Source organism: Antedon bifida, chromosome 4 (assembly GCF_963402885.1).
Source record: "Antedon bifida chromosome 4, ecAntBifi1.1, whole genome shotgun sequence".
Classification (NCBI taxonomy): Eukaryota; Metazoa; Echinodermata; class Crinoidea; order Comatulida; family Antedonidae; genus Antedon; species Antedon bifida.
In genome coordinates, this window is record NC_136229.1 from 5,635,185 (window position 1) to 5,660,555 (window position 25,371).

At 33.4% G+C, this 25,371-nt stretch overlaps 2 protein-coding genes across 6 annotated transcripts in view; one reads left to right on the plus strand and one right to left on the minus strand.

Moving 5' to 3' along the window:
- Positions 1 to 25,371, minus strand: part of LOC144841608 (PDF receptor-like) — a 98,253-nt gene that overhangs the window by 1,639 nt on the left and 71,243 nt on the right. For 2 of the 5 annotated variants that reach the window (XM_078698048.1, XM_078698049.1), the window contains 12 exons: positions 19,580 to 20,078; positions 17,225 to 17,338; positions 16,468 to 16,604; positions 15,733 to 15,836; positions 15,176 to 15,332; positions 12,098 to 12,251; positions 11,701 to 11,758; positions 10,820 to 10,889; positions 10,386 to 10,471; positions 6,325 to 6,517; positions 5,808 to 5,912; positions 4,327 to 4,374 (listed from right to left, as the gene is read on the minus strand). In XM_078698048.1, the coding sequence (XP_078554174.1) occupies positions 4,327 to 4,374; positions 5,808 to 5,912; positions 6,325 to 6,517; positions 10,386 to 10,471; positions 10,820 to 10,889; positions 11,701 to 11,758; positions 12,098 to 12,251; positions 15,176 to 15,332; positions 15,733 to 15,836; positions 16,468 to 16,604; positions 17,225 to 17,338; positions 19,580 to 19,658 (1,305 nt within the window). In that variant the 5' untranslated portion in view covers positions 19,659 to 20,078. Of the gene's footprint in view, positions 1 to 2,938; positions 3,037 to 4,326; positions 4,375 to 5,807; positions 5,913 to 6,324; positions 6,518 to 10,385; positions 10,472 to 10,819; positions 10,890 to 11,700; positions 11,759 to 12,097; positions 12,252 to 15,175; positions 15,333 to 15,732; positions 15,837 to 16,467; positions 16,605 to 17,224; positions 17,339 to 19,579; positions 20,079 to 22,245; positions 22,445 to 25,371 lie in introns of those variants that run through there. The other 3 variants (XM_078698050.1, XM_078698051.1, XM_078698052.1) reach the window with 3 other exon arrangements.
- Positions 1 to 25,371, plus strand: part of LOC144841592 (uncharacterized) — a 119,053-nt gene that overhangs the window by 713 nt on the left and 92,969 nt on the right. The gene's annotated exons all lie outside the window — the stretch shown is intronic.

The window sequence follows — 25,371 nt, forward strand, 5'->3', positions numbered from 1 at the left end:
AATGGTCTCTCAAATTAAACCGATTTATTGATAAGGATGATGATAATAACATCTGTGTTGATGGTGTTGGAAATAATCATAACAATAAGACTGTGGAAAAGTTGATGTTGATGACGCTATAATGCCGGTGACGATTGTTGTTATAATAATGATGTAATGATAATGACGTCGAATTAACTATGAAAGAAAAACAATATAGAATATTCCCAAACGTTAGGCCTAATTGTATTTCGTGAAAAGAAGAGATTAAAACCGTGTTAAAAAACGACAACAATGATGATAATAGACTAAAATACGATAAAAAATGTTAATGATGATGATGTATTACTATTAACTATAATGTTAAAGCAACTGGTGGTTATAATGATATAAGATTACTAATAATATTATGTTAGATATATTATGGCATGGTATGACGATCATGCTGAATTATAACAATGGTGATTGCTATGCTATATGATGTTGATATATTGTATTGAATTATCATAAGACATAACATGGGGTAGCCTTGTTAATTGTAGATATTTTCTAACATAACATAAGTTAATACTAAGAATAATAAACATCCATATAATAATTTAAATTGGATATCTATTTCTTTAAGTTTGAATGTTGGTTTCCGGTAAATTTTAGTCGTCCTATATAATAATGACCTACATTCCAAAGCAAGACGTTTCAAATCAATTTGTTTCTTGAAACGATGTAATGATAAAAAATACGGACACTTAATATTAACATTTATCTTATCGCCAATGACACAACGCAGATTTACAAAAGTTGCACGTGCAAATGATTGACAATAATTTGTTTTACGCACACGCCATGGACCTTTTGTGTCACAAGTTTACACACAAATATACAATACAAAATAGAATCAATAAAGATACCAACAAACATATCATTCATTGTTACATTAGTATTATTAATAGTAGTTAGTATACTTCATCACTTTTAATATTATATAAACAAAATGCAATGACATTTAATAAGACATTATAATAAAAGGTTTTAATAGGGAAGAGAACACAATTATGTTATTAAAATATACAATATAGGCGGTTACATCAGTCAAAATGCAGTTACGACATACACATGCTAAGCAGTATAAATACAAACACAAAAATGCTCTACACTTTCATAACAATACAACAAGGCAGTAAATTGTTTTTATTTTGTTAACAAAAACGGTGAAATGCAATAGAGGTTCTATATTAAGTAACCTAACTAGTAAACACCACTTCTACTGAACGATACAGTGAGGGTCGAAATGTTCATTATGCTCCTTGTGCTCTTCTCCTCAGGGTGCACCTAGTAGGCCTAGAAAGTAGGCCTACACCCTTCTCCTATCCTAGAATTAACTTAATAAATGTTGTGTTTTACTAAATATTGCACTTAGGCCTAGCGTATTAAAAAGAAAACGTACTCGGCATAAACATTATTTACTACCGAGGGATCCATTATGAAACAGTTGAGTCGATAAACAAACGATTCACGATTAATGATAGCGTATAGTCTGTGTTGTAGGAGTTTACAAGAATAAAGGTAAAGTTCGTATACTAAGTAGAAAATCAATACTTTCTTGTAATGTACATTAAAGTCTGTTTGACACTAGCTATGCAGCTGAAAGGTGGCTTTTTCGGTCAGTAAAAGGTTTTCACACGCTCGAAAGTGTTACGCACGTACGACCAGAACCATACTTAAGCGTGGTTCCCACTAGGACGCAACGTAACGCAACGCAAGCGAATTGACCAATCACAAGCGATGGCTTATTCGATTGTGATTGCTAACTGTCTATAACTTCGCTTGTCATTGGTTAAAACGCTTGCGTTGCGTTTACGTCCTTGCGTTACGTTCTAGTGGGAACCAAGCTTTAAGCGTGGTTCCTACTAGGACGCAACGCAGGGACATACGCGTAACGAAAGCGAGTTGTCCAATAGAAAGCCAATGTTTGAATAACCCATCGCTTGTGATTGGTAGAAAAACTTACATTGCGTGACGTCCTTGCGTTGCGTCGCTAGTGGGAACCAAGCTTTACGCAAGGAAGCCATATATTGAAAGATTTATTTAGAGTTATAACAAAAACCTTTGAACAAATAGATTGTTTTGATATTAAATTCGATAGCTAAAACCTTGTGAACGTTATACATTGCTATAGCAAAGGATTCAACTCTATACTGTTACATAGGAATAGTTTATAGTTTAGTTTATTCAGATGGCCGGTGTCACCCCAAATTAGGTTTCACTGCCAAATTAGAAACCGAACTTAATTTTGCAAATTAGGTGCTCTTGCAAAATTAAGTTCTATTGTCATTTTTTTTTAATATACATCGGTATGTACCACCTGACGTTCTAACGTGAACGGAATGACGTGAACGGAATGTCGTAACTCGTTCAATATATGGCTCTGGCAATTCAAGGACCTAAGCGCAACGCAAGCGAGTTGACCAAAGGAGAGAAGTGACAGGTCTAATAATCCATTCCTTGTGATTGGTCGAATGACCTGCGCTGCACTTCCGTTTTGTAGACACTAATAACATTTAATTTTCACTTTTACTTCAAAGATTCAGGCGTCAAAATTAACCGACTTTTCTATCATGTTGACATTAAAATTTTGCATTAAATTAAGTTCCAACCTTTCCCAAGTGTGGCATTTAAATTGGCGGATTGAGCTTCTTCGGTGTCACAAAAGTGGTCAGGTGTGGTTCTTCCAATGAGCTCTGCTTTTTGGTATTTTTAATGGGCTAATATTGCCGCTTGCGTTTATCAAATATGTCTTCTTTCACATACACGTGGAAGTGAGTTCTTTACAATCAGAATCTTTTATTAGTGCGTAGTGTCACGGTCAGCTTTAATGCATTGAGTCATTTTGGAAAGGGATTATACAAAGGTGTGATAACTACGTGCATGCATTAGTGTGGTGAATGCATGCGTACATTACCATGATGAGTAGTGGTTCTAAAATATGGGCCAGAGGTCAGATTTAGGCCTGGGTGGTGGTGGTGGTGGTGGTGTCTTCTTGTTCTGTGCATAAGTGAACTGTTCAGTACAGAAATAATATTAAGTACTTTACAATTGAACATTTAACGACAAATCACTAAACACAACAAACACAATGTAACGAATATTGGCCATTCAAACCGTCCGGCGTCATGATAACTTTCGCGACTCGTGCCCAACTGAGGTTGTCGCGGAAGCTACCACAACGTTAGACTTTCCCCAAGTCTGTATTTGTGGTCTTTTTTATACGTATGAAACGCCATATGTGCCAAAGTATCTATCTTTTTACTATATTAAGTCAAAACGCCGCCTGGAACCCAGGCTACTACAAACGTAAAAATGTGCATGCATGCGCAGATATTCGTTACCAGTTGTTTATTCGTAGTTTGGTGTCACGTGCCATGCAATCGACCAATTCCTGATACCAAGCTTTCTGATAACATTACGTAGACAAACAGAAATAATTTCTAATATATACAACACACCACACAGTTACATTGAAGATTAGTTAGCATGATTGCAAATCAATTTGCGTCAAGCTTGCATCTAAATACATGCACATCTGAACTAAGCCCACATAAGGATTGGTGTACGTCACAATGAGTTATGAAAACCAAGGAAGGCCTACGATAAAATAAGATTGGTCACCAAGACAAACGTACAATAAAGCTCCCGGTGTTTCATTCAAGCATTATTCCAGTGGCGTACGGTAATGGCTATGTGCGCTCACTGGCTAAACCATGGGGTCTCGGAGCTTATGGGGGCCCTGAGCAGTTCCCAAAGGAAAATAGACATTAAAATAATGTCGAAAAGGGCTAAAAACACCCGAGGCCTCCAGCGTTGGAGGGCCACTTAGGGTTCCTAAACCAGGGGCCTCAGGCCTCTGTGTTACGCCACTGCATTAATCAGTATGCCTAGGACTTCTAGCAACATTGAGTAGGTTTTTTGTGATAAACTTGTAGAGGGTTTTTACTGGGCATAGTAAAAGGCGTTGCTACTGTTATGTTATACCTGGACATACATGTCTAAAATATGCACAGCACACATCTAATAATGTTTGGATAATTTTTAAAGCATTATTTCAAAGGGTACCCCATAGAATAAAGAGTATTTATGTCTAAATCCATGCGAATTTAAATTAAATACAACACGAATGAATACAACGATTTAGCAAACCAATGTTAATGATTTTTACAGTACAGTATAGAATGTTAGGCCATTTTTTTTTCTATTTTCTATATACCAATGTAACACAAGAACAGATTAACAATACAATTTTTAAGTGCAACATTTTTTTTTTGACTGCTGAAATACATAATGAAAACTTACATAGGTCTGGCGAGCACTTGCGCGGCGTGCCCCTGTAGCTTCAGTGTCCTTCAATAAAAATATGACATTAAGTTATATAACTATTCCAAAAGTTTTTTTTTATGTTATACACATAATAATGTGTATAAGTGCGATTGTACAAATAATTTCATGAAGTGAAAGATGAAATTATATTGTTTTATATAACATCTAGACTTAAGTAGTTCTTGTCATTGTTACGATGTTGTTGTACGCGTCGTGCGAGTCGCTGTCAGAGGGCTAGACGCTGCTATTGGATTTCATGCAGATCTTTTTTTCGTACGCGAGGAGATTTATTTTTCGTACACGACAAAATGGAAAAAAAGTACTATTACTATTAGGCGGCCAATACGATCGTTCATTCATTAATGACGACAAAACCCGAATATTATTAAGCCACGCTCCTTTAAGTACAAAAAGTCAAAAAGTCAATTTTTATTTCATCCGATCATGGAGGTTACGATCGGATTTACTTAATTCTTAAATAAAGAATTATCAGTGTATAAATACAAGTAATGATAAATGGATTCCCAGTGAAAATAAATAGCACACAACATAGATTGTAATACGAATAAAGTTGAATTAAAAGTGACACGACATTTAGAATAAATGTTACTAACGTAGATACTGTTCATTCAACATGACATATTTTTACACAAATAGCTATTAGTAAAATTAGTTGGTAATTTGAAACAATATATTAAAGCCTGAGATATAGGAATTGATCGATGGACCGATACCGTACCCTCTGGAATGAGAGCCAGAGTGCGTTGCTCGCGTCATGTGTTAGGGTTCACTAGTAACGGAAATTGGAAATATTCCAAATACTACTGTATAACTTTCCATAATAAATTATTATATTTGTTTTATAAAGACGCCTGACCCACCACAGACAAGAGGTGTAGTTAATCGAGTGGGTATGTCCTTCGTGGTGAACTAATAAACAATAACCAAAATCAGTTTTTATTAGGTATTATTACAAATTTCACAAAGTTCTGGTGGCTGTCGGTTACAAACAGTCCTCAACTCTAATAAAAAGATGTTTGTTTTTTTCAGTGACGATGATTGGTTGACTAATCTTCGAGGCACTTATTCGAGTAAATACGGTGTCTAAGGAAGTCTACATGCAGAGACTTTAAATAGAATCTCAATCTCATGGTAAAACACAACAAAATAATTATCATTATCTCTATAAGTTATACAATAAATATGAAAAATACAAACGAATTAATATAAACAAATATTCATTTGTTTGTCTTTTGTTGATGTTTTTTTTCTTTTGTTTTTTGTTGTTTTTTTCACATATTACAGAATAGAAATTCTCATGCTTTCTATAATCAAGATATTCTATACTAGATAGTGTTTCGACATATAAAAGCAAGGATTTGATGAACATACTATTGCTTTTATATTATATCAAGGAGCTAAGTTACATCAACTAGGAGGAAGGCTACCCCACTTACGTCTGTGAGAGTGGTGAAAACTGAGGCTGAAGTTCGACGCACTGTGTTACCACTGATCCGGTGTAATCGCCAACTTGACCATCGCCTCCGCAAAATGGCTAGCACCTAAAAGCAAATAGATGTCATTTTCATGGGCAGTAAGTTGGTTGATGACGAAATTAATATAAGAAATATTGCCTGATTTATCGGATAATATAACATTTAAGATCCTCCTTTGGACGTGCTTTAGGAAAATATAGGCCTATATAAATACTCATGTTACGTATTGCACATCAACAGGCAGCATTATTGAATAATATAGATAAAGACAGAACTAATTTATTAATAAATATATCATTGTTACTTAAAACGAGGTAACAAGTTTTTGACTATGTTAAATGCCTTTTCCATTAGATTGCTTATGCGCATGCGTATTCATATTTTCATATTCTTTATGCAGTCGAAAACAAAAATGTGCAACCAGTCACGCGTATTATAGGCCACGCCTAGATTCGATATTTTTAGGCTAGGAACTCACCTCGCCATTAAGAAAACAGTAGAGCAACGCCACAATAAAGCCTTGTATAGCAGGTGGCAGCTTTATGATACAGTGATTGAACACTATTTGTGCCCTAGACTGATCATGTGCTTCAGAATTGGGGGTTATTAAATATGTGAGGTTACACACTCCCAACAGTGGTGTTAAAACAGCGGTTGCTTTAATTGCTTTTCTGAGGAAGAAAAAAGTAACAGACTATAAATGTTGAATAAAGACGATACAAAATAAGAGTTATGTTTATGTTATATAAGAGGTAAATGGAGAACAGATGTTTCAAAACGAGATAGGTATAAAATTTAAAAAAAACCGTTTGCTGGCGCTAATTTATGCTTATAATTCTTGGCGTTTATTAATAAAATTTTTGAAATTTTAATTGAAATGATTATAATTACGTCAGCAATTTTAGCATGGATTAGCGCCCTCAAATGGCTTATAGTTTGTAGACGTCGTTTATCCATTTCCCTCAATTATAACATTTAAAATCGTTCATATCACAAAGTTTTTTAGGATGGTGCGACATTAAAACAGTGGACCATAACTTATGTTATTTCGACAGTTATGCCTTTTGATGTTCTAATAATAATGACAACCATTAACACACGTGACATTCACACCAATAAATTATAATTCAACAGTCATTTTAGGTCTAGAAAGTTCGGTAATTGCTATTTTTAGTAATCGTAATAATAATCATGGTACCATTTAAGTCATAGAATAATAATAATTAATGACATAAGCGGCTGTACGGCTAAAGCTAAAGGCGCCAAACCCTACTAATATTAATATAATACTTTACAGTTATACATTAATGATAAAAATAACAATCGCTTATTTAATAATTATGTTTTAGCATTGATAGGAATCATAATTTTTGTAGAACTGTTTTACGAGTTAATTCCTTTCCGCCCAATCAATTCGACAAAAATCATAAACACAGTTACAGTCATATACTCTATTATCCCTAGTCGGTCGTAAGCGGCGGTCACTTCAAACGTGCACTAATGATCAGCTACATATAATTAATTGCATGTAATGCTATTTAAAACAGACTCGTATGCTCTAATTAACCAACTACGCACTTGTTTAATCATCAATAAAACTGAACGGTAGTTACTGCATACATATATTTACAAATTTGATATTGCTATTATTGATTTATAAAAGACAGAAAGCTCCAACAGTTAAATAAATGATTATATAATACTAATATGTCTAATAATATAATATGTTTAAGCGTCCAGTAGACAGTGGAGGAAAACCAGACCCTTGCGAGTTCTAATAAGGGATGTGGGATTACATACGAACACTTGTGGCGTAACGTAGAGGCCCCGGGTTAGGAACGCTAAGTAGCCCTCAGGCGTTTTTAGCCTTTTTCGACATATTTGAATGTCTTTCCCCTGGGCACTGCTCAGGGACCCCATAAGCTCAGGGCCCCTGGGTTTAGCCAGTGAGCGCTCATACCCGTTACGCCACTGTCCATGATATCATTAACGTCTCCACTTTGTCACATAAAACCGCCATAGAGAATAGCATCTATATCTCAACGCCGATTGGCTAATGTATCACATCTTAATATTACGTTAAATTACTTAATCCTATATGAAATTGCATCAACTGACATAATGTTAATAAAGGTATCGTGTACTACTCTAGGATGAAGTGGCTCAGCCACATTATGTTTGTTCGTCGTTTGTTACTCGTTCGATTATACTTAAGGCTCTGGATGTGATGATCTAATGCTTTGCACTTTCTTCCATAAGGCTAATTGTGATCATCTACAGTGAAAAACAACTAATTAAAATAATGTAAGAACAACATTATGTGCACTTAACCGCCTCAAGATATAGGCATACAAAGGAAACAGACGTACGCTTTATTTTTATTTAAAACTTATTTCAGCACTAAACATGCTGTTTTTATTATTTCGATTTAATTATTTCTTTCATAATATACTGCACAATAATTATTTTTGTCAATTGCAACAAATGATGTCAATAAAAGTGTGTAGAAAACACGCAATCTGGACAAAAAAACTACTAGCCTAGCTCTCGAATGGACAGCACCGATAACAGATTATATGCCTACCCTACAAAACGAATTAAGCTTGGTTCCCACTACTAGGACGCAACGTAAGGACGTAGACGCAACGCAAGCGAGTTGATCACTGACAGTTCAAATAATCCATCGCTTGTGATTGGTCAAATCCCTTACGTTGTGTTGCGTCTCTAATGGGAACCACGCATTACCATTTTGTACTACATAGACTCTATAAAGATAAACATATTAATCGAATTACCTTCATGATCTAAATCACAACTTATGAACTTATTTCACCTCTGAAAAAATGTTCCAAGATTTGAATAAATCCCAGAAAACTAAAGCTATAAAGCGTTGAGTGATTTTCAAAGTATTTATTATGGATGCCAGAAACCAATCTGGTCTACTTCGAGAGACACATATCCAGTAGTCTTCTAATCCTCTATTTCCGATTAAAGGACACATTATGCTATTCGCATTTTCCGACTTGATTACTATTTTCCATGAATTGTTTCCATATTGGCTTGTGAAGCTTATAAATAAACGGTCAAATGTGTTTGTGATGTCATAGAAGCTATGAACGATTGGTTATCTAGAATAACAACCTAGCATGAAAGGTCTACTCCGTTTCTCTGGCGATTTCGTACAGTGTCTCATATCTTCAAGCAATGAAAACTAGGCTGGCTCATGTCAGGTGATGGGTAACAGACGAACCCCTAACACACGAATGTCCAATTAAGCCTAAATATTAACTGAACATAGGCCTAACCGTCTAAATGATCTATCTTATGATATACATAACACATCGACGGTGTTAAAACCCTTAACATTGGGTAGCTAATCACTATTCTACCGGTGAACATTCAGCTAGCTGGGTTGCAGCTGCTGGACATAGTATCGTACGAGAAACGAGTGTCAACAAACTCACCCTAAATTAGTAGATTGCAATTATAAGAATAAGAGAAATACATATATTAGCTTGTAGAGATTTAACCTAAGTTTTAAGATTTTCAAACGGTTTCACGATCAGAACGTGTACATTTTATAAAAAAACTCTTCTAACAGTTACGTAAACAACTTTTATAATGACATAGTTTTCAATAACATTAAGCATTTGGGTATCCATCATGTCACTGAAGTAATCATGACATATCATAATCATCAGTAATAGCTAAATAATGATCTAAAACAATATTATTCGGCCTCAATATTATCCAATCTTTAGAATGAGGAGGCAGATGTTTCATTATATTTTATATACTATAGAACACAGAAAAATCGTCAAAATGTACATACATAAACGTTAAAGTGTTACGAGACAAATGTATTTATTATATGAGTTTTATATTTGATCTGATTTGAAGTAACCAATGTTTAGTCTTAACCAATTTATTTTAAACTGTATAAAGCTGTATCACTGCAGGCTGGACGCTCCATCAAAAGCGATTGAATTCGCTGTAGCAGTTCCCCGGGTCTAGCATGTGTGCTGTATGTGATATTGTGTGTATTGTAAAATCCGGAATGAATTGAATTGAATTGAATTGAATAAAAGGCAACCTCTGTTACCGATGTTGCTATGGTATTTCTTTATTATGGTATAACTTCTGCAACCTACTTGCAATCCAAATATCAAAAAATGCTATCTTTAAGATGAGGAGGCAAATGTTTCATTTCATTTTTATATACTTATTGTTCTTCATTGCAAGGCAACGATCTGATCTTTCTGGACGTTTAGGGTCTTTCACGTATATTCAGGCACGGACCGGAACAGGTGTGAACAACTATGTCAGTTTAAAAAACTATATTATTTTAGCAATGCAAAATAACATTAATTTTCATTTTAGGCCCACATGTATTAAACTGTTATCAATATTGATCAATGTATTTATCAATAAATTTATCTCTTTTCATTAAATATTCAAACAGTGGTGTCTAATTGGAGGAGTATTTTAATTAGAATGGTCTTGACTTTACAAGAGGTTAATTTCGATCACAAAACCTACCGCACAAGTTGACTTTCTCCAGAATTGTTCTGTCGAAGTTTCGTTACAAGGACCCGGATGATGTTGAAAAGAAGAACAATGTTAATCTATAAAAAAAAATAGATACATAACAAATACATATTATAGCAATATATTTATATACAACTAGTTTAATGGAGAAAATAATTTCTCGAGTTGATAGAGTGTTTAACGAGGCGGAACCCAGGCGTCAAACTGTCAACGAATACAAAACATTCAGCATAGACACCTGCATTATCCTGAAACCTGGTACATGAATTTTATATAGAATTAAATATAATTCGTACATATAGTACGTATAGTACATTGATGGCTAGTGTACGTCCACTGTCACTTATACTTTGTTTTTATAAGGTTATTATATACAAAACACATTTACGTACTGTACATGTTTATAAATTCGCCATTTTACTTACCGCCAAAAGTGACAGTCGTGGAATCTCGACTAATAAATAATATTTTGAACTTGCATAATCATACCAACATCTAAAGCATAAAAATACAACATTATAATTTATTAGACTTGCCACATACCAAGTTATTAATTCTTTTACAGCGAATGTTTTGATTTGTGTCCGTAATTCCAGCTCAAGTATTGTTATGAAACGTCATAATTATGTTCCAAAATGTTTATTTTTTATGAATATTAAAGATGTATTGTCCCTAGAAAAATTAATTCTTAAAATGTTTGTTGTTGAATATGCTAATTTAATGTCACATAATAGTTATTAACTTTGATCAAAAATTGTATGAAAAAAAAATTATTTTCCTGAAAAAACTATAATTTAAAGCAAAAAATTGTCAAATTATCGATTTAGTTTTTATAAGTGAAAACATTATATTTTTTTTGACGAAAGTGATTAACTTTATCAAAACTACAAAATAACCTATTCAAATTCTGATTTAATTAATCTTCATTTTTCATGTTTTTGCAACATATCTTTAAGCGAAATCGCTGTTAGAACCAAGCCTGCAACAGATGACAATCAATTTACATGAAAAGACGAAAAGAAAAAATACCCGGTGACAAAATTTCAATAAACATTAAATAATTGTTCTTCTTACTTTTTAGTTAATAATTATCTTAATTTCCTGTTTATTTTTGTTCTTTGCTATTGTTGTCCATGTCATGTCAAGGGTAACGGTGCCCCGCGTAAACAGACACTTCATGGTTTATATAATACCTAGTCAATTTCTCGATCGATCATCGTTAAGTCTAGACTATATCGTAAGTATTTTATAGGAAATTAACCATTCACAAATCGAAGATCTTTTCAATGTGTCATCATCTACTTACTGCAAAACAGATTTTGACATGAATATTATCCACAGCACAAGAAACGGTAAGGGAGACACTAAAATTAAAAGTAAATAACAACATTATTATCAATCTACCCACATTTATACCAAACAAAATCAGTCTTATACCCAACTCACAAGTACATTGAAATTTGTTTAAAAAAATACACATTTCTCGAATAAATTCACTTTTTTTTTATGTCACGACTTTCAAAACATTTTATGTGCCATTAAAACTCGTATGAGCATATAAAAAAGTGTTCCAAACACCTTTGTATTTGGCTGTTGCTCTGAAAGTGTCATTTTTATTTAACCAAACTCCTCTAATAAGAAAAAAAAATAGAGATTTTGAAAGAATAGCTTGTAATATTAGTTATAATCATATGTCTACTTACTCCAACCAAAGATGTAGTAAAGAACAAATTTCGGAGTGCCGAAGACTGCCGCTGAAACGAGTCCATTCAAATAGTGTCCCTCGATGAACATCCAAGCAAAGACAACAAAGCGGCTGTATTCTCTCACTACAATCAGAGTTTCACATAAAATTGGCTGTTATAACAAAGAACAGTAGTATTTAGTTTCAAATTTTAGGAGTTTTACATGAACCTAAAAGAACTACGGCGGCTTTCTGATCACCATAAAAACAACCAATTTCTTGTGGTACATTGATTTATTATTATAGATACAATAGGGGTTTTTTAAAAGTTAAAAAAAATCAAACTTGAATTTAATGTTTACAGGGATAGTGACAATGATGAAGACGATTGTAAAAATGAGTACGACGATAGCGGCAATTATGATGATGACGACGATAGTGACAATGACGATGGTGACAATTATGATAACGATGTTGAAAATGAAGATGGTGACAATGATGATGATGATGACAATAAAGATTGTGACAATGATGATAACGATGTTGAAAATGAAAATGGTGACAATGATGATGATGATGATGACAATAAAGATTGTGACAATGATGATAACGATGTTGAAAAATAATGAAGACGGTGGCAATAATGCTGACGATGTTGACAATGACGATGATGAAAATGATGAAGAAAATGTATAAAATGATTGGGACAATGGTGAAAATGATGACGACGATAGTGATAATGATATATAACAATGATGATGACAATGTTGAAAATGATTATGACAATGCTGATTCTCACAATGGTAACAATGATAATGACAATAGTGACAATGATTATAAAGATGTAGAAAACGATGATTGACAATGATGAAGAAAATGATGGTGGCGTTGGTGACAATAATGATGGCGATGGTGACAATGATGATGGCGATAGTGACAATGATGACAATGTTGAAAATGATTATGACGATGGTGAAAATGATGATGACGATGTTGAAAATGTTGATGACGATGGTGACAATGATAATGACAATGTTGAAAATGATGATTGACAATGATGATGGAAATGATGATTACGATGGTGACAATGATGATAACAATGTTGAAAATGATTATGACGATGATGAAAATGATGATGACAATGTTGAAAATTATGATTGACAATGATGATGACAATGGTGACAAAAATGATGATGACAATGTTGAAAATGATGACGACGATGGTGAAAATGATGATGAAGATGGTGACAATATGAGGACGATAACGATGAATAAATATGAAGAATAGACTATTAAATACCAACATTTACAGTGTTCATTTAATAATATTTTACTGGACTGTTCTATAACGTAAACAGTACAGTATAGATATTATTGTATAAGCAATTTGTACCATCCTTGGAGAACATGTTGAATGAATTGAAAACAGAATCTGTCTGTGGTTTAATATGCACGGTGGTGTAGTCACACAAAACATGAAAACTTGTTCATTAAGAGATGTAAGATAAATCAAACTAATTATGTCTTATTGTGAATAATAATGATAATTTATTATTGTAATATTCAACCATTCAACAACAAAAAAGTATACTGCAGGATACTATACTTTATATATTTAAAAAAGCGGGTTCACCCACGAGATGGGATATTTTAAAAAAAAGACATTGACTAAGGCTACAATCGACATTACTATGCTGTATAGTTTTAAACTTGCCTTTGTGTGCGAGGAAGAGATATGTTCTATCACCTCATGCTTAGAGCGTTTTTCTCCAAATTGAATGGATTGAAAGATAAAGCAATTCTAACACTATGTTTTAAGCTCACAATAGTCAAGGATTAGAAGAAATGTTACAAATTTTGCAATTTAGTGTGAATTATCCGTGTGTTTGCATGCGTACTTTTTATACGCATCGTTGAGTAAGCATGGATATAGAACATATATGCATTTTAAAGCCGGTAAACCTAAGCTCATGTATTATTGAAAAGAGAAAAATACATTTGACAGTTGCTTAAAGATAGTAATTAATTCTCCGGATATGGAAAAACTACTTCAATATCCAATCGGTATGTCGAATCGAAACGAACATTATAGCATAAAAAATACGTTATTCGATGTCTCAAGGGAGAAGGCATACTCTCGTATATGTTGTTTTATACCATTAAAAACGAATTTAAATAATTTGGCCAAAGAGACCGGCCCATTATTAATGACGTCATCATTTTATGGGGTACGCGTATTTGATCTTGTATCGTTGACATTTGTTAGGACAACCTAGATTTCAGTTTGGTCTAATTGTCTACATTATGAGGAATAAAGTACAGTACTGTGCACAATTCTTTAAAATGACCTAATCTTGTTTTACGCTAAGTGTTTACTTAGAAAAATAATGGTGCAGCCAGTGTGGTTTCCGTTAAAACAAACTACAGGTCCATCAAAATTGTTTTTGTGTTACCTTGATGACATCATAGAATTTAATTGCACTGATGAGAGACTTTGTTTAACTTTCTAGCATTAAACCACGTGAGCGAGCAAATATAGTCTGCAGGACGTTTTTAGCTCACTATGTCGGTCGGTTGGTCGGTCGGTCGGTAAACACTAACTCAAACACGCGACTGGGCTAGCCATGACGATTCAAACGGGAAACATGTTTTGTTGTGCTTCTGCAAGAGCGTACGCCATCGAGTCGAGGGTTGTCTTGCGTACGATCACATCATCCCTCCCTCAACTCATGTATTAAGCAACAGGTTTGCCATTTATCAATATTTGCTTATATTTTTGCTTAAGCTGAAATATTTTAGAAGTGCTTAAGCAAATAACTTAAGATTTAAGACTTAAGATCAAACCGTCTTTAGCAAAAAAATTGTAAATTTTATTTTGCGCATGCGTAAAATTAAACTCTACAATTTAAGGCAAAGTTAAGACGATTTTTTTGCTAAGCAAGTTTGATAAATCGAGCCCCTGCTCTTTATTTTTTAAATCTCAATTATATTTGTGTAAGTTCAACGTTTTCTACTTTCTGGCTGCTTGTTCATGTTTTATATCGTAATAAATAAATATTAATTGTAATTTACAAAAGAATGGCGATTTCATACTTACGGTCGCCGCAATAGTATCATCCTTAATTATGGAGCACTGGTCTGGTTTATAGAAACTAATTAATTCTTCGACAACAGTGATTGTCAAGATGACCTCAAAGATGATTAGAGCACAAAATAAGTGTTTGTGAATGCGGGTGCGGTGGCACTTAAGAGCACTGAATAAGTAGAACGAAAACAAGTTGATATCGTATTTATTAATTTAAGGATGTATTGTCTCTCAAATCACGAACAATGTGTATTTGTTCTATATTTTAATTGTTTGTTTATATTATATATATATATATATATATATCTGTTTTTAATCGTACTAATATATATTTGCCAATCTTTAAGAAGAATTTCTATTATTATTTTATATGATATAGACAAATATAGCTTTTCAGTATTTAGTATTCAATAATAATAATAGATACATTCTTTGAATAGGTCATTTTGCAATTGTAATAAAGTTATTTACCTTTAAAAAAAAGAATAACTAATTATTTCGCTTATAAAAAAACCCAGTTAAATCTTCAAAACTCCCAGAAAATAGGCTTCTGGTTCACTAATACTAACCTGAAATAATTCAGGACAAATAGCGCAACGATGAGGCTGAATAACGAGAGGCAGATGAAAAATAATTCAACAAATCGACTTATACCAGCAACGTCGTTTAAAAACTGTAAAATATATTTTTTTCAAAAATTAGAGTTATAATAGGTCTATTGATTAGGAATAACGAAATCAGTCATAGGCATACTAAATAGGACAATTTTAAAATGCAGGCCTATATAATACAGGGGCATCAATTTTTAAGCGCTCAATAACTTAGAGAAGCTACAGAGGGCATACTGTTTTATATTTTGGCCCATATTGAAGATAAAGATTAGATAATTTAATAAATGTGATAGGCAGGTCTTTTGGTATACCTAACTGCAGTAATAAATTGAGGACGATTAAATGTTAAATGCATTATTCTGGTCCTAATTATCGGATTAGGCCCTCCGTGGACCCACAGCAGCCAGCAGTGCAGCGCCTACCAGATTAGCACACCGGGAAACGATCCCCACTCTTTTCGAATAGTGTACCAAGTTCTTTAACGTGCACTGTTAAGTATACGGGACCAACGGCTTTACATCTCATCCGAAGGATGAGGCAATGAGAGTAAAGTATCTTGCCTAAGCATGCAATTAGTATGATACAGATAGTGGTCGAACTTATTGTGGACCTGATCATGCAATCAATAATGTATACGTAATTTTTTTCAAAAACTTCTTCAATGATGATACTAATATAACCTTGAACGTATACCTGTTCCTTTGCGGCTAATTCCTCATCCGTTTGCTTATGAGTTACTACTTCCTTGTTGTCGTCGTAAAAACATTGTAATATATATCCTGGAATTTTGTTCCAAGTTGCATTGATGTTGCATTTTTGAAATGCTGTTTCTGCCAAAAGAAAAGACATGGTAGACATATTATTGTTTGTTTATATTGTTAAATTAAAAAAAGTTTATAAAACAGTAGGCCTACTCGATAACGTAAAGATAAAGTAACCGAATTACATTAAAATTCAAACGCAGATAAACGAAGATTTTGAGAAGAGAAAGAAAGGGGTGGCGATGAATGATAGAAACATTTGTTTGAGAAATTGAGTGTAGAAACCTCAATACCAAATGCATTATGCCCAAATATTCATATTAGGCCTATTAGTATTGTGGAGAGATGCTTTTAAACTGAATTGGAAAAAAAACATACACATGTAAAAAGCGTTCAACAGAGATTCAAACACGGAATTTTCTGCTTGACCTATCCTAATCATTAGACCACTGGGGCTTTTATGGTACCTCTGTTGTTTACATTCGATTGGATAGTGACTCGGTATCACCTCGGCGTAGAACGAAGCGCCAATGATCAGGAACAGCACATCAGCACTAATTCACAAGCAAGCGCACGCGGAACAGAAATCAAGTTGATACTGTTTCACATACTGTACAAAATGCATAATAAAGACGGCTTGAGTCGAGAAACTATTCTTCTTCAACTAATCTCTGTTTCGCTATACTTACTGCTGGTGTCTAATAATGGGTTTCCTTCAGGACACACCGCAAAAGCTGTCTCATTTGCAAGGGTAGGCGGCCAGCATATCGTACCGTCAAAATCAGCACCACAGTACGCTGCACCTGTCAACAAACAATTAAAAGCACAGTAATTATAACGAAAACATGAAATATGAAAATTCTTGTAAATCAATATAACAGGAAAATATATTACAGTAACTGCCAAATTGAGGGAGTATGGAACGCGTTTTACGCAAGTTTTGATGATTCAATTTTGGATATCTGATACTTCTTACGTAACTCCACAACGTTAATAGTTGACATTACAGGGTTTCACGTAGGCCTAATAATAAAATATGTTTGTGTTTATTATTTTGAAATCATGTGTTGATGATGCGGTTAGAATTAACTATTTATTGGATTGGTTTGAAAAATAATTGTTTTATTCTCACCACAACAATCAAAATATGTTATGATGTATAATTATATTTTTAATAATTAACTTGCGTAGATTACGTAACACACCCTTTCAAATCACACATAATACGTCTAAACGATATCTATTGGTTTGTTTTAATTAACTATTACAATTAGTCATGACCCCTTCTATCAAAATAGGTCATAAATCTTTAAATAAATTAATACTATTATGTATGTGTATGGACACAGATTTGATAATGTAGGCCAGCTTGTCAACAACGTGTTTATCGTCTGGTGTATATAATGTATTTTAACGGTACATTGCTCTAATTAGATTCATTCAATCAGTTGGCTAGTGTTAATATCAGATTAAAGTGCGGAGATATTAATATGATGTTGTTGAGCGGTGTAAATCTACTCTTAACATAAAAATCCAAAGCGATTTGTAAGGGATTAAGAAGATTTATACATTAGCGAATTTCAATGCTAGATTGAGTTTTAAAAAGAATAAATAAACCTCTCACGGTCAAACTTTACAACACGATTGCACGTGTAAACATATCGTATACTCTACGATTGATTGGAACAACGTTTTCTTCAATTTTGTATTTTGATACTTTGCTACTGAAATTGGAGTAAAGCTTGGTTCGTACGTACTTGTACGCAACGCAAGGACGTAAACGCACCGCAAGCAAGTTGACCAATCACGACGCACGATGGATCATGTGAAATGTCGCGCTTGTGATACGCCAGCTCCCTTGCGTTGCGCCAATGTCGTTGAATCTTTTGCGTCCAAGTTGGAATCAAATCTGAGGAAACTATCGGTAAGTCTACTTACGCTATCCTAATGTATGCCTAGGTTCTTAAGCTCTGTCTACACTATCAATCCAGTTTGACAAAACGTGTGATGTGCCCAAATATCGTAGTCCTATGACGTCAAAGTGTCCATATATGGGCACATCACATTTGTCACAAGTTTGATAGTTGTAGTCAGAGCTTTACCGGAGGTAGTTGTAAACGCTACTAATAATACATATGACAGCATTGTCATTATCAGTAATTTGCCTTTGGATTTATAATATTAAAAGTAAAAATGTTTGCATTTTGTTCGACTATTTCAGAATTATTCGTAATTTGTATAGATGCCCTTACGTACACTTATATATTGATACATAATTTAATGTGATTGTGGAATATTAGAATAGTTTACAATATCGCAGATATAAAGGGGCCTCAAAATAAAAAGGCTTTACATCCAGTATTTTATCATCTACTTTAAACGCGAACATAAAGCGTTATACTGCAGAATTTATTACACCACTAAATTGTCTACTAAAGTTAAGTTTTCTTACACACGTGTGTAATTACAACGAAACATTTAATTAGGAATAATAAAATGATGAACAAAGTACCAATAAAAAGTACATTTGGAACGCTTCACTCAAACAGATGTTCGTATTAGAAATTACTGAAAACTAATTTTAAATTTCCGCGATATGATATTTGTAAAAGCGCTTTGACGTCATTTTAAGAATGGTTCTTTTTTTGGTGATTTTGTCGTGCACATTTTTAGTTAAAAAATAATTCATTAGCCTAAACAGATCACCTATTTTGATCAACGTCACCATGACATATAATTATGAAGCTCTGTCTACAATATCAAAATTTATGTGACAACAAAATGTGATGTGCCATATATTGTCACATAAAGTTTAATAGTGTAGACAGAGCTTAATATTAGTTTTACCTCAAATACCAGTATGTTCTTGCGTTGTGTCATAAATTATCTAAATACACCGTTTGTTCCTAAATATTTTGACAAAGTAACATTGAACATTTTGAAATTTGTGATATAAGCCTAACATTGATGTGACGGCATAGAAAAGAACTCAGACCTATTTATAACTTTATTCAGTATCTTACCAATCTTGCTTAATAGCTTACCTTTTAGATTCAATTCTTTTTCATACTCATAATATCTATCCCGGCATTTATCAGTGCACGCCTTATCATTCAAATCCATTTTAAAGTTTTAATTATACTTTTCTACGCAATGTACGTTTAGGTAACTGTTCCGTCATATACTGTACGACCAATTAAGAAAGTCCAGTCTAAAAATAGAAGACTCTTAGACGACCAATCAAATCCAGTCTAAAAATAGCAGGCTCTCAGATGACCAATCAAATCCAGTCTAACAATAGCAGGCTCTCAGATGACCAATCAAATCCAGTCTAACAATATCAGGCTCTCACATGACCAATTAAAATCCTTTAGATGTGTTATGAACTTTCAAACTTCGACGTAAACTAAGTTGCGACGTTTCTGAGGTAACCAATTCATATTAACTTGTCAACTTTAAGACAACCAATCACAATCCTTTGTAGAAATTCCGGGCTTTTCTGACGTCCAATCAAAATCCACTTCAAACATCAATGAATGAAATCTGTGGGTGGAAGTAAGGATTTAAAAGCATACAGAAATATAAATACATGAATGACAACAATTTCTGTGAAAATATTGTTATTGAAACTTCATATTTTTTTTAAGCGCGGTATATGACGCAAAATAGCAAGCAGAAGAAGTTGCTCGTAGCATAAAATATATTATTTGTAGACAGTTTGCACTATTGTACTGTATACGTGAATTAAGAAATGGACGAATGGCCCTAAGAGAAAAAATGTATAGTACAAAATACTAATTATTTTGGAAATTGAGAGTCATCAAATAAGGCCCGACAATATGTCACCACATATATTCAAACTTCATGCGTGTATAGCATAGCATGTATTATCAATTATCATATGATAAACCATTTACATATGAAAAAACATTGAAGATTAAGGAAAGAGAATTAACATTGTATTGAGAATTATAAGGTATTATTTTAAATGTTGAAATAAAGGCGATGGATTTGTCAGAATTAAAGTTAAAAAAACCTAAAGCCGACGCTACAGATTAAAGTATGGACGACTTATACCTCTGCACTACACTTGTTAATTATCTCATGTTCCACTAACTTGATAGCCAACGACTGACATTAGCTTTTCAGCTCAATTGACTTTATCTGTTGATTTATGTATAGTTTTATAAACTGAGAAGATCCGAGTTAAATTGAATTACGTTGACGTAGGAACAACACACAGTTTGGGTGATCTATCGCGTCAGCAACTAAATGTATACGTACTTGCATTGCGTCCAAGTGTGTACGGCATACGTTTATTTTCTGGGAAATCTTTTCTTACAAAATCAAATTAAGAAATTATTTTATTTTTCTTCGATATTGTTTGTTTTTTTTGTTTGTTTTATTAAATTGTCCAGACACATCATATAATACAGTTGTACATTGTAATAAAACATAGATTAATTATAAATTTGATTAAGAGAAACATGAGTGTGGATGGAGGTCAAATAAGTTAAAGAACTTTAAGGCCGACCCCCATTTCAAACATTACACATACATTATAATTAATATAAATATGATAAAAAAGATAATAAAAAGGTAGAAAAAACATCAATTAAAAAAAAATGTAACAGAGTAATATTCGAATATGGGATAAAAACAAATATGCATATGGAAATAGGTAAAATCATGGCAAATATTAAATTTAAAATTATCTATAAATTATGACCAAAATGTTTAAGCTATGAAAACTACAGTAACAGTACTACTTTGTTTTTGTTCAGTTGTTTAGGGGTTATTTTCGGTTGCTTTCTGTTATTGTCGGTTGCCTATTGTAAATTCAGATTACAAACATTTTCATATATTGTAAAACGCTTAAAATCATATCAAATTTCTCCAAAACTTGGTAATTTAGATGAAAAACATTTCCATATGTGGTAAAACGTCTAAAATCAGATCAAATTTCTCCAAAACTTGGTTTACAAAGCAAAGAGAAATTCAATTAAAATTAATTAACTAAACAAATTGGAGTTTAGATAACTTGGTGGTTAACATGCTTCCAATCCTAAGGTTTATGGTTCAATCTTGACTAAACGGTTGTATCTATACTCTACTCCAAGCCTCAAATAAGACTCAGTTTACAAGCACGACAAATTATGAACTAGTTTATCCAACCTGTAATTACAGAGTTGCTCGCTGTTGGATGCGTATGCAATAATCTTTTAAAAAGATAAATAACCGTCATAGCATGCAGGGTTCTAATTATGCAGTTAAATACTATTGTTTACAGTTCAGTCACATTACCAGTAATTATGTTGCTAATAATGATTTGTATTATTATTACAAGAATAAATCTAAAGCTTACAAATTAACATTAAGGAACATACTTTCGCCACATACTCTTTTCTTATTTGTTTCATAATTCTTTATTCACCAAAGGCAAAACAGTATAAACAAATAGCTTTCGCTTAGTCAATGGCAACAAATATAATACTGTTCAGTGCAAACGATTTTGATAATATAATTATACAATAATGTAAGAAAAACACAATAATTTGTCGTGTTAGGATGAAAAACGTTGATGGAAAAATAAGAAAAATTGTCTTCAACCCGCCCTCTCCGTTCTCAAAATAGAATTGTGTTCCCAACCCAATTCTTGATTATTTCACAACTTGCATCTAATTAAGAATTAAAACATAAAAACACTTACCTTTGTAAAAAATACAACGTTTCAAAAGAAGACAAGATTTATCATAGTTTTCATGAAATACAATACAGACGAAACGGATACAAATTGAAGTAGTAAATTCCGGCCTAGCCTGTCTGAGAATAAATTATCGCAATTGAAACCAACGTCTACAAACGATGGATGGCCTAATAGTTACAAATCCAATTGTTTAATCTTAGCCTTTGGGGGGCCTACAGATGAACTCGACTCAAGTAAATACGCTGTTCAAATGAACAGTTCTAACTGTGTGTCTCCGCCTGACTGTAATTTACATAACACGTCTCATTTAATCGCCAACTTTGTTATTGGTTAAAAATGATGCTCAGTATTATGCGCAGAAGTATTCGAATTACAATCGCAGTATTGTTCAAAACAATTTTTATGTTTATAGTCTGTTAATAATATTCACTATAATCATGTTCTTTTACTTGTATATCAATCTAATGTATTAACAAAAATAATAATAAATATTTTAAAACGAAACCAGGCTAAAATTTACAACGCAGTTGTTATATACATATTTAATCCTACAGAATTTCACTATAGTTGTAATTATGATAATTCATTATGTATGCAATAGTCTGAAGAAAGAAAAATATGCATTTCGTCGCTGTCTCACTGAAAAAAATACTGTTCAGTCGAAACACTATTATGATTACTTAAAGAAAAAGAAATTCTTCTTGATTTTTATTCCCAGGTCCAAGATTAAAATATTATTAGTTCTGACTCTGTCAAATTGAAAGCGTCATTATACCAATCATCGGTAACATTTTCGAAAAATGTTTTTATCTGGTTACGTACGTACCGTATCTAGTAAGCGTGGTTCCCACTAGAACGCAGCGCAGCGACGTATTGACGCAAAGTGATGTATTGCGTAATCACAAGTGGGAACCGACGACGCAACAGTGCTGCAAAAATCGCAGGTTTGATTTCACGCAGGCGGGGTCAAACACAATTATTGGAAGGGCATTTGCTTATGTTGCGTAGGTTGCGTTGCGTTACGTCGCAAGTGGGAACCAAGCTTTACTGGTTTAACGTAAAGAATACAGATTGGTAAAATTTTAGTAAACACTTGAAGTTGACAGTGTTACTCGCTGTTGAAAGTGTGTTAACATTTAACATCAATTAAGATACACTATATTACATCTGGATACATCGTATGTTTATCTAATGACAATGTATTTAAAATGATGTACTGTGGTAATTAGCAGATATGACAATAATGTGTAGCATAATGGTTTAGGAGAAATAACCTCTTTAAATGTAATTCTACCGTAACAAAATTATGCAAAATGTGTCTGAAGATGAATGACCAAGTTATCATTTGAGGCTTCTTCATGAAAGTTAGAAATTCAATCGAAAATAGTTTGTCCCCCGAGGATATAGCACACTATGAATATTAACCACGCAATTCAACATCCATTAACCTATCAATAGATCGGGTGAGGCATGTATTGGGTACCAGTATTTTACACTTTATGCGCTAGTCTTTATTCTAGACGGAGTTTTGACTAAATATTATTTTTTTTATCTTTTGGCACATATGGCGTTTCATATGTATGCTAATTAAAAATCGAAATAAAATAGAAATTGAAATAAAAAGCCGACGGGTGGACTAACATAAAAAAGACATTAACTACTGCAACTCTAATAATAAGCGTTCCATAACGTTAACTCCTGGCCCAAACTGTTTTTGGTCATGACAGCGAATGTTTAGGCCTAAGTAGTGTCGCCGCGATTCGAGACCACCTGGCCACGACTGATAATCCACTAAGGCTAGTCTAAAACGACCAGTATTGCGCCATCCTCTGAAACTACAGTTCTAATAGAATCTACGATTTAATCACATTTTCACAAAACTCAACTATATTTCGCGAACATTTACCGAAAACTTTTAGCGAAAACTTAGCAGAAGGCGCCTCATGAGACACGAGTACAAACAAGAAATGAATCAAAGATGTATCATACCCCCTTTTGTGGTATAGCATTGATTTACGCGGGATTTGATAGTACCAACAACCAATTGAACGTGTAATTTGTCCATTCATTATTTAACAATATCTTGGCTAAAATAATATACTATTCGATTGCCTGGTAATATCAACGCATTACCATGGAGACGCGTCGCTTCGTCTGTTGGGACTAGGTATACGGATTAACATAGAAATGATATTAATCTAGCAAGGATTATTATCTCCATAAATTGACTACCGGGTCAAAATGAAAAACCTATTTCATTTTGCTATTTTCAACAAGTCGTCATTCAATTCTCCTTATAAGACAAATCAATGGTCGATGGATATTAAAGTGAAAAGGGATATTAAAATTACCGGTATATATTTTTGTTAGCAAAGTCTATAAGGCCTACCAAGATAATTATGGCCAGCTCATGCTTAGTTATTCACCCGGGTAGGTTGGGTATTTAGTGGGTACGAACCATCAAGCTTAGTTATTTACGCGGGCAGTTATCGCTAACTTTGGTTGGTACGAACCATCATGCTTAGTTATTTACCCGCTTAAGATGGGCAGTTATCGCTAACTTTGGTGGGTATGAACCATCAGACTTAGTTATTTACCCGGTTAAGTTGGGCAGTTATCGCTAAGTTTGGTGGGTATACGAACCCTCAGGCTTAGTTATTTACCCGCTGAAGTTAGGCAGTTATCGCTAAGTTTGGTGGGCACGAACCCTAAAGCTTAGTTATTTACCCGGGTAAGTTGGACAGTTATCGCTAACTTTGGTGGGTACGAAACAATGTTAACGAGTAAATAATAAAGTCTGAAAGTGCCATTAGAATATTCAAATTAATATCATAGTTTATAGAATCGTGGATATACATATTCTCTTGTACTTTTTTTTCATATTAAAGTAAACGATACTCGTTTGTCATATTAGTGTATGAAGGTTTGTTTACTAAACCTATGATTGTGCATTATCTGCTTTATTCTTTTATGTTTTATGTAAACTAAATTTGATATCTTTCAAAATGTTGGAATTATAATTACGTGTTGATATCCATACCAATTGTTGGGTACAAGAAATATGTGACGTTTAGGTTTAACCATTGTACCTATCAAATATATATATCAACGATGTATGTTTGAACTTCT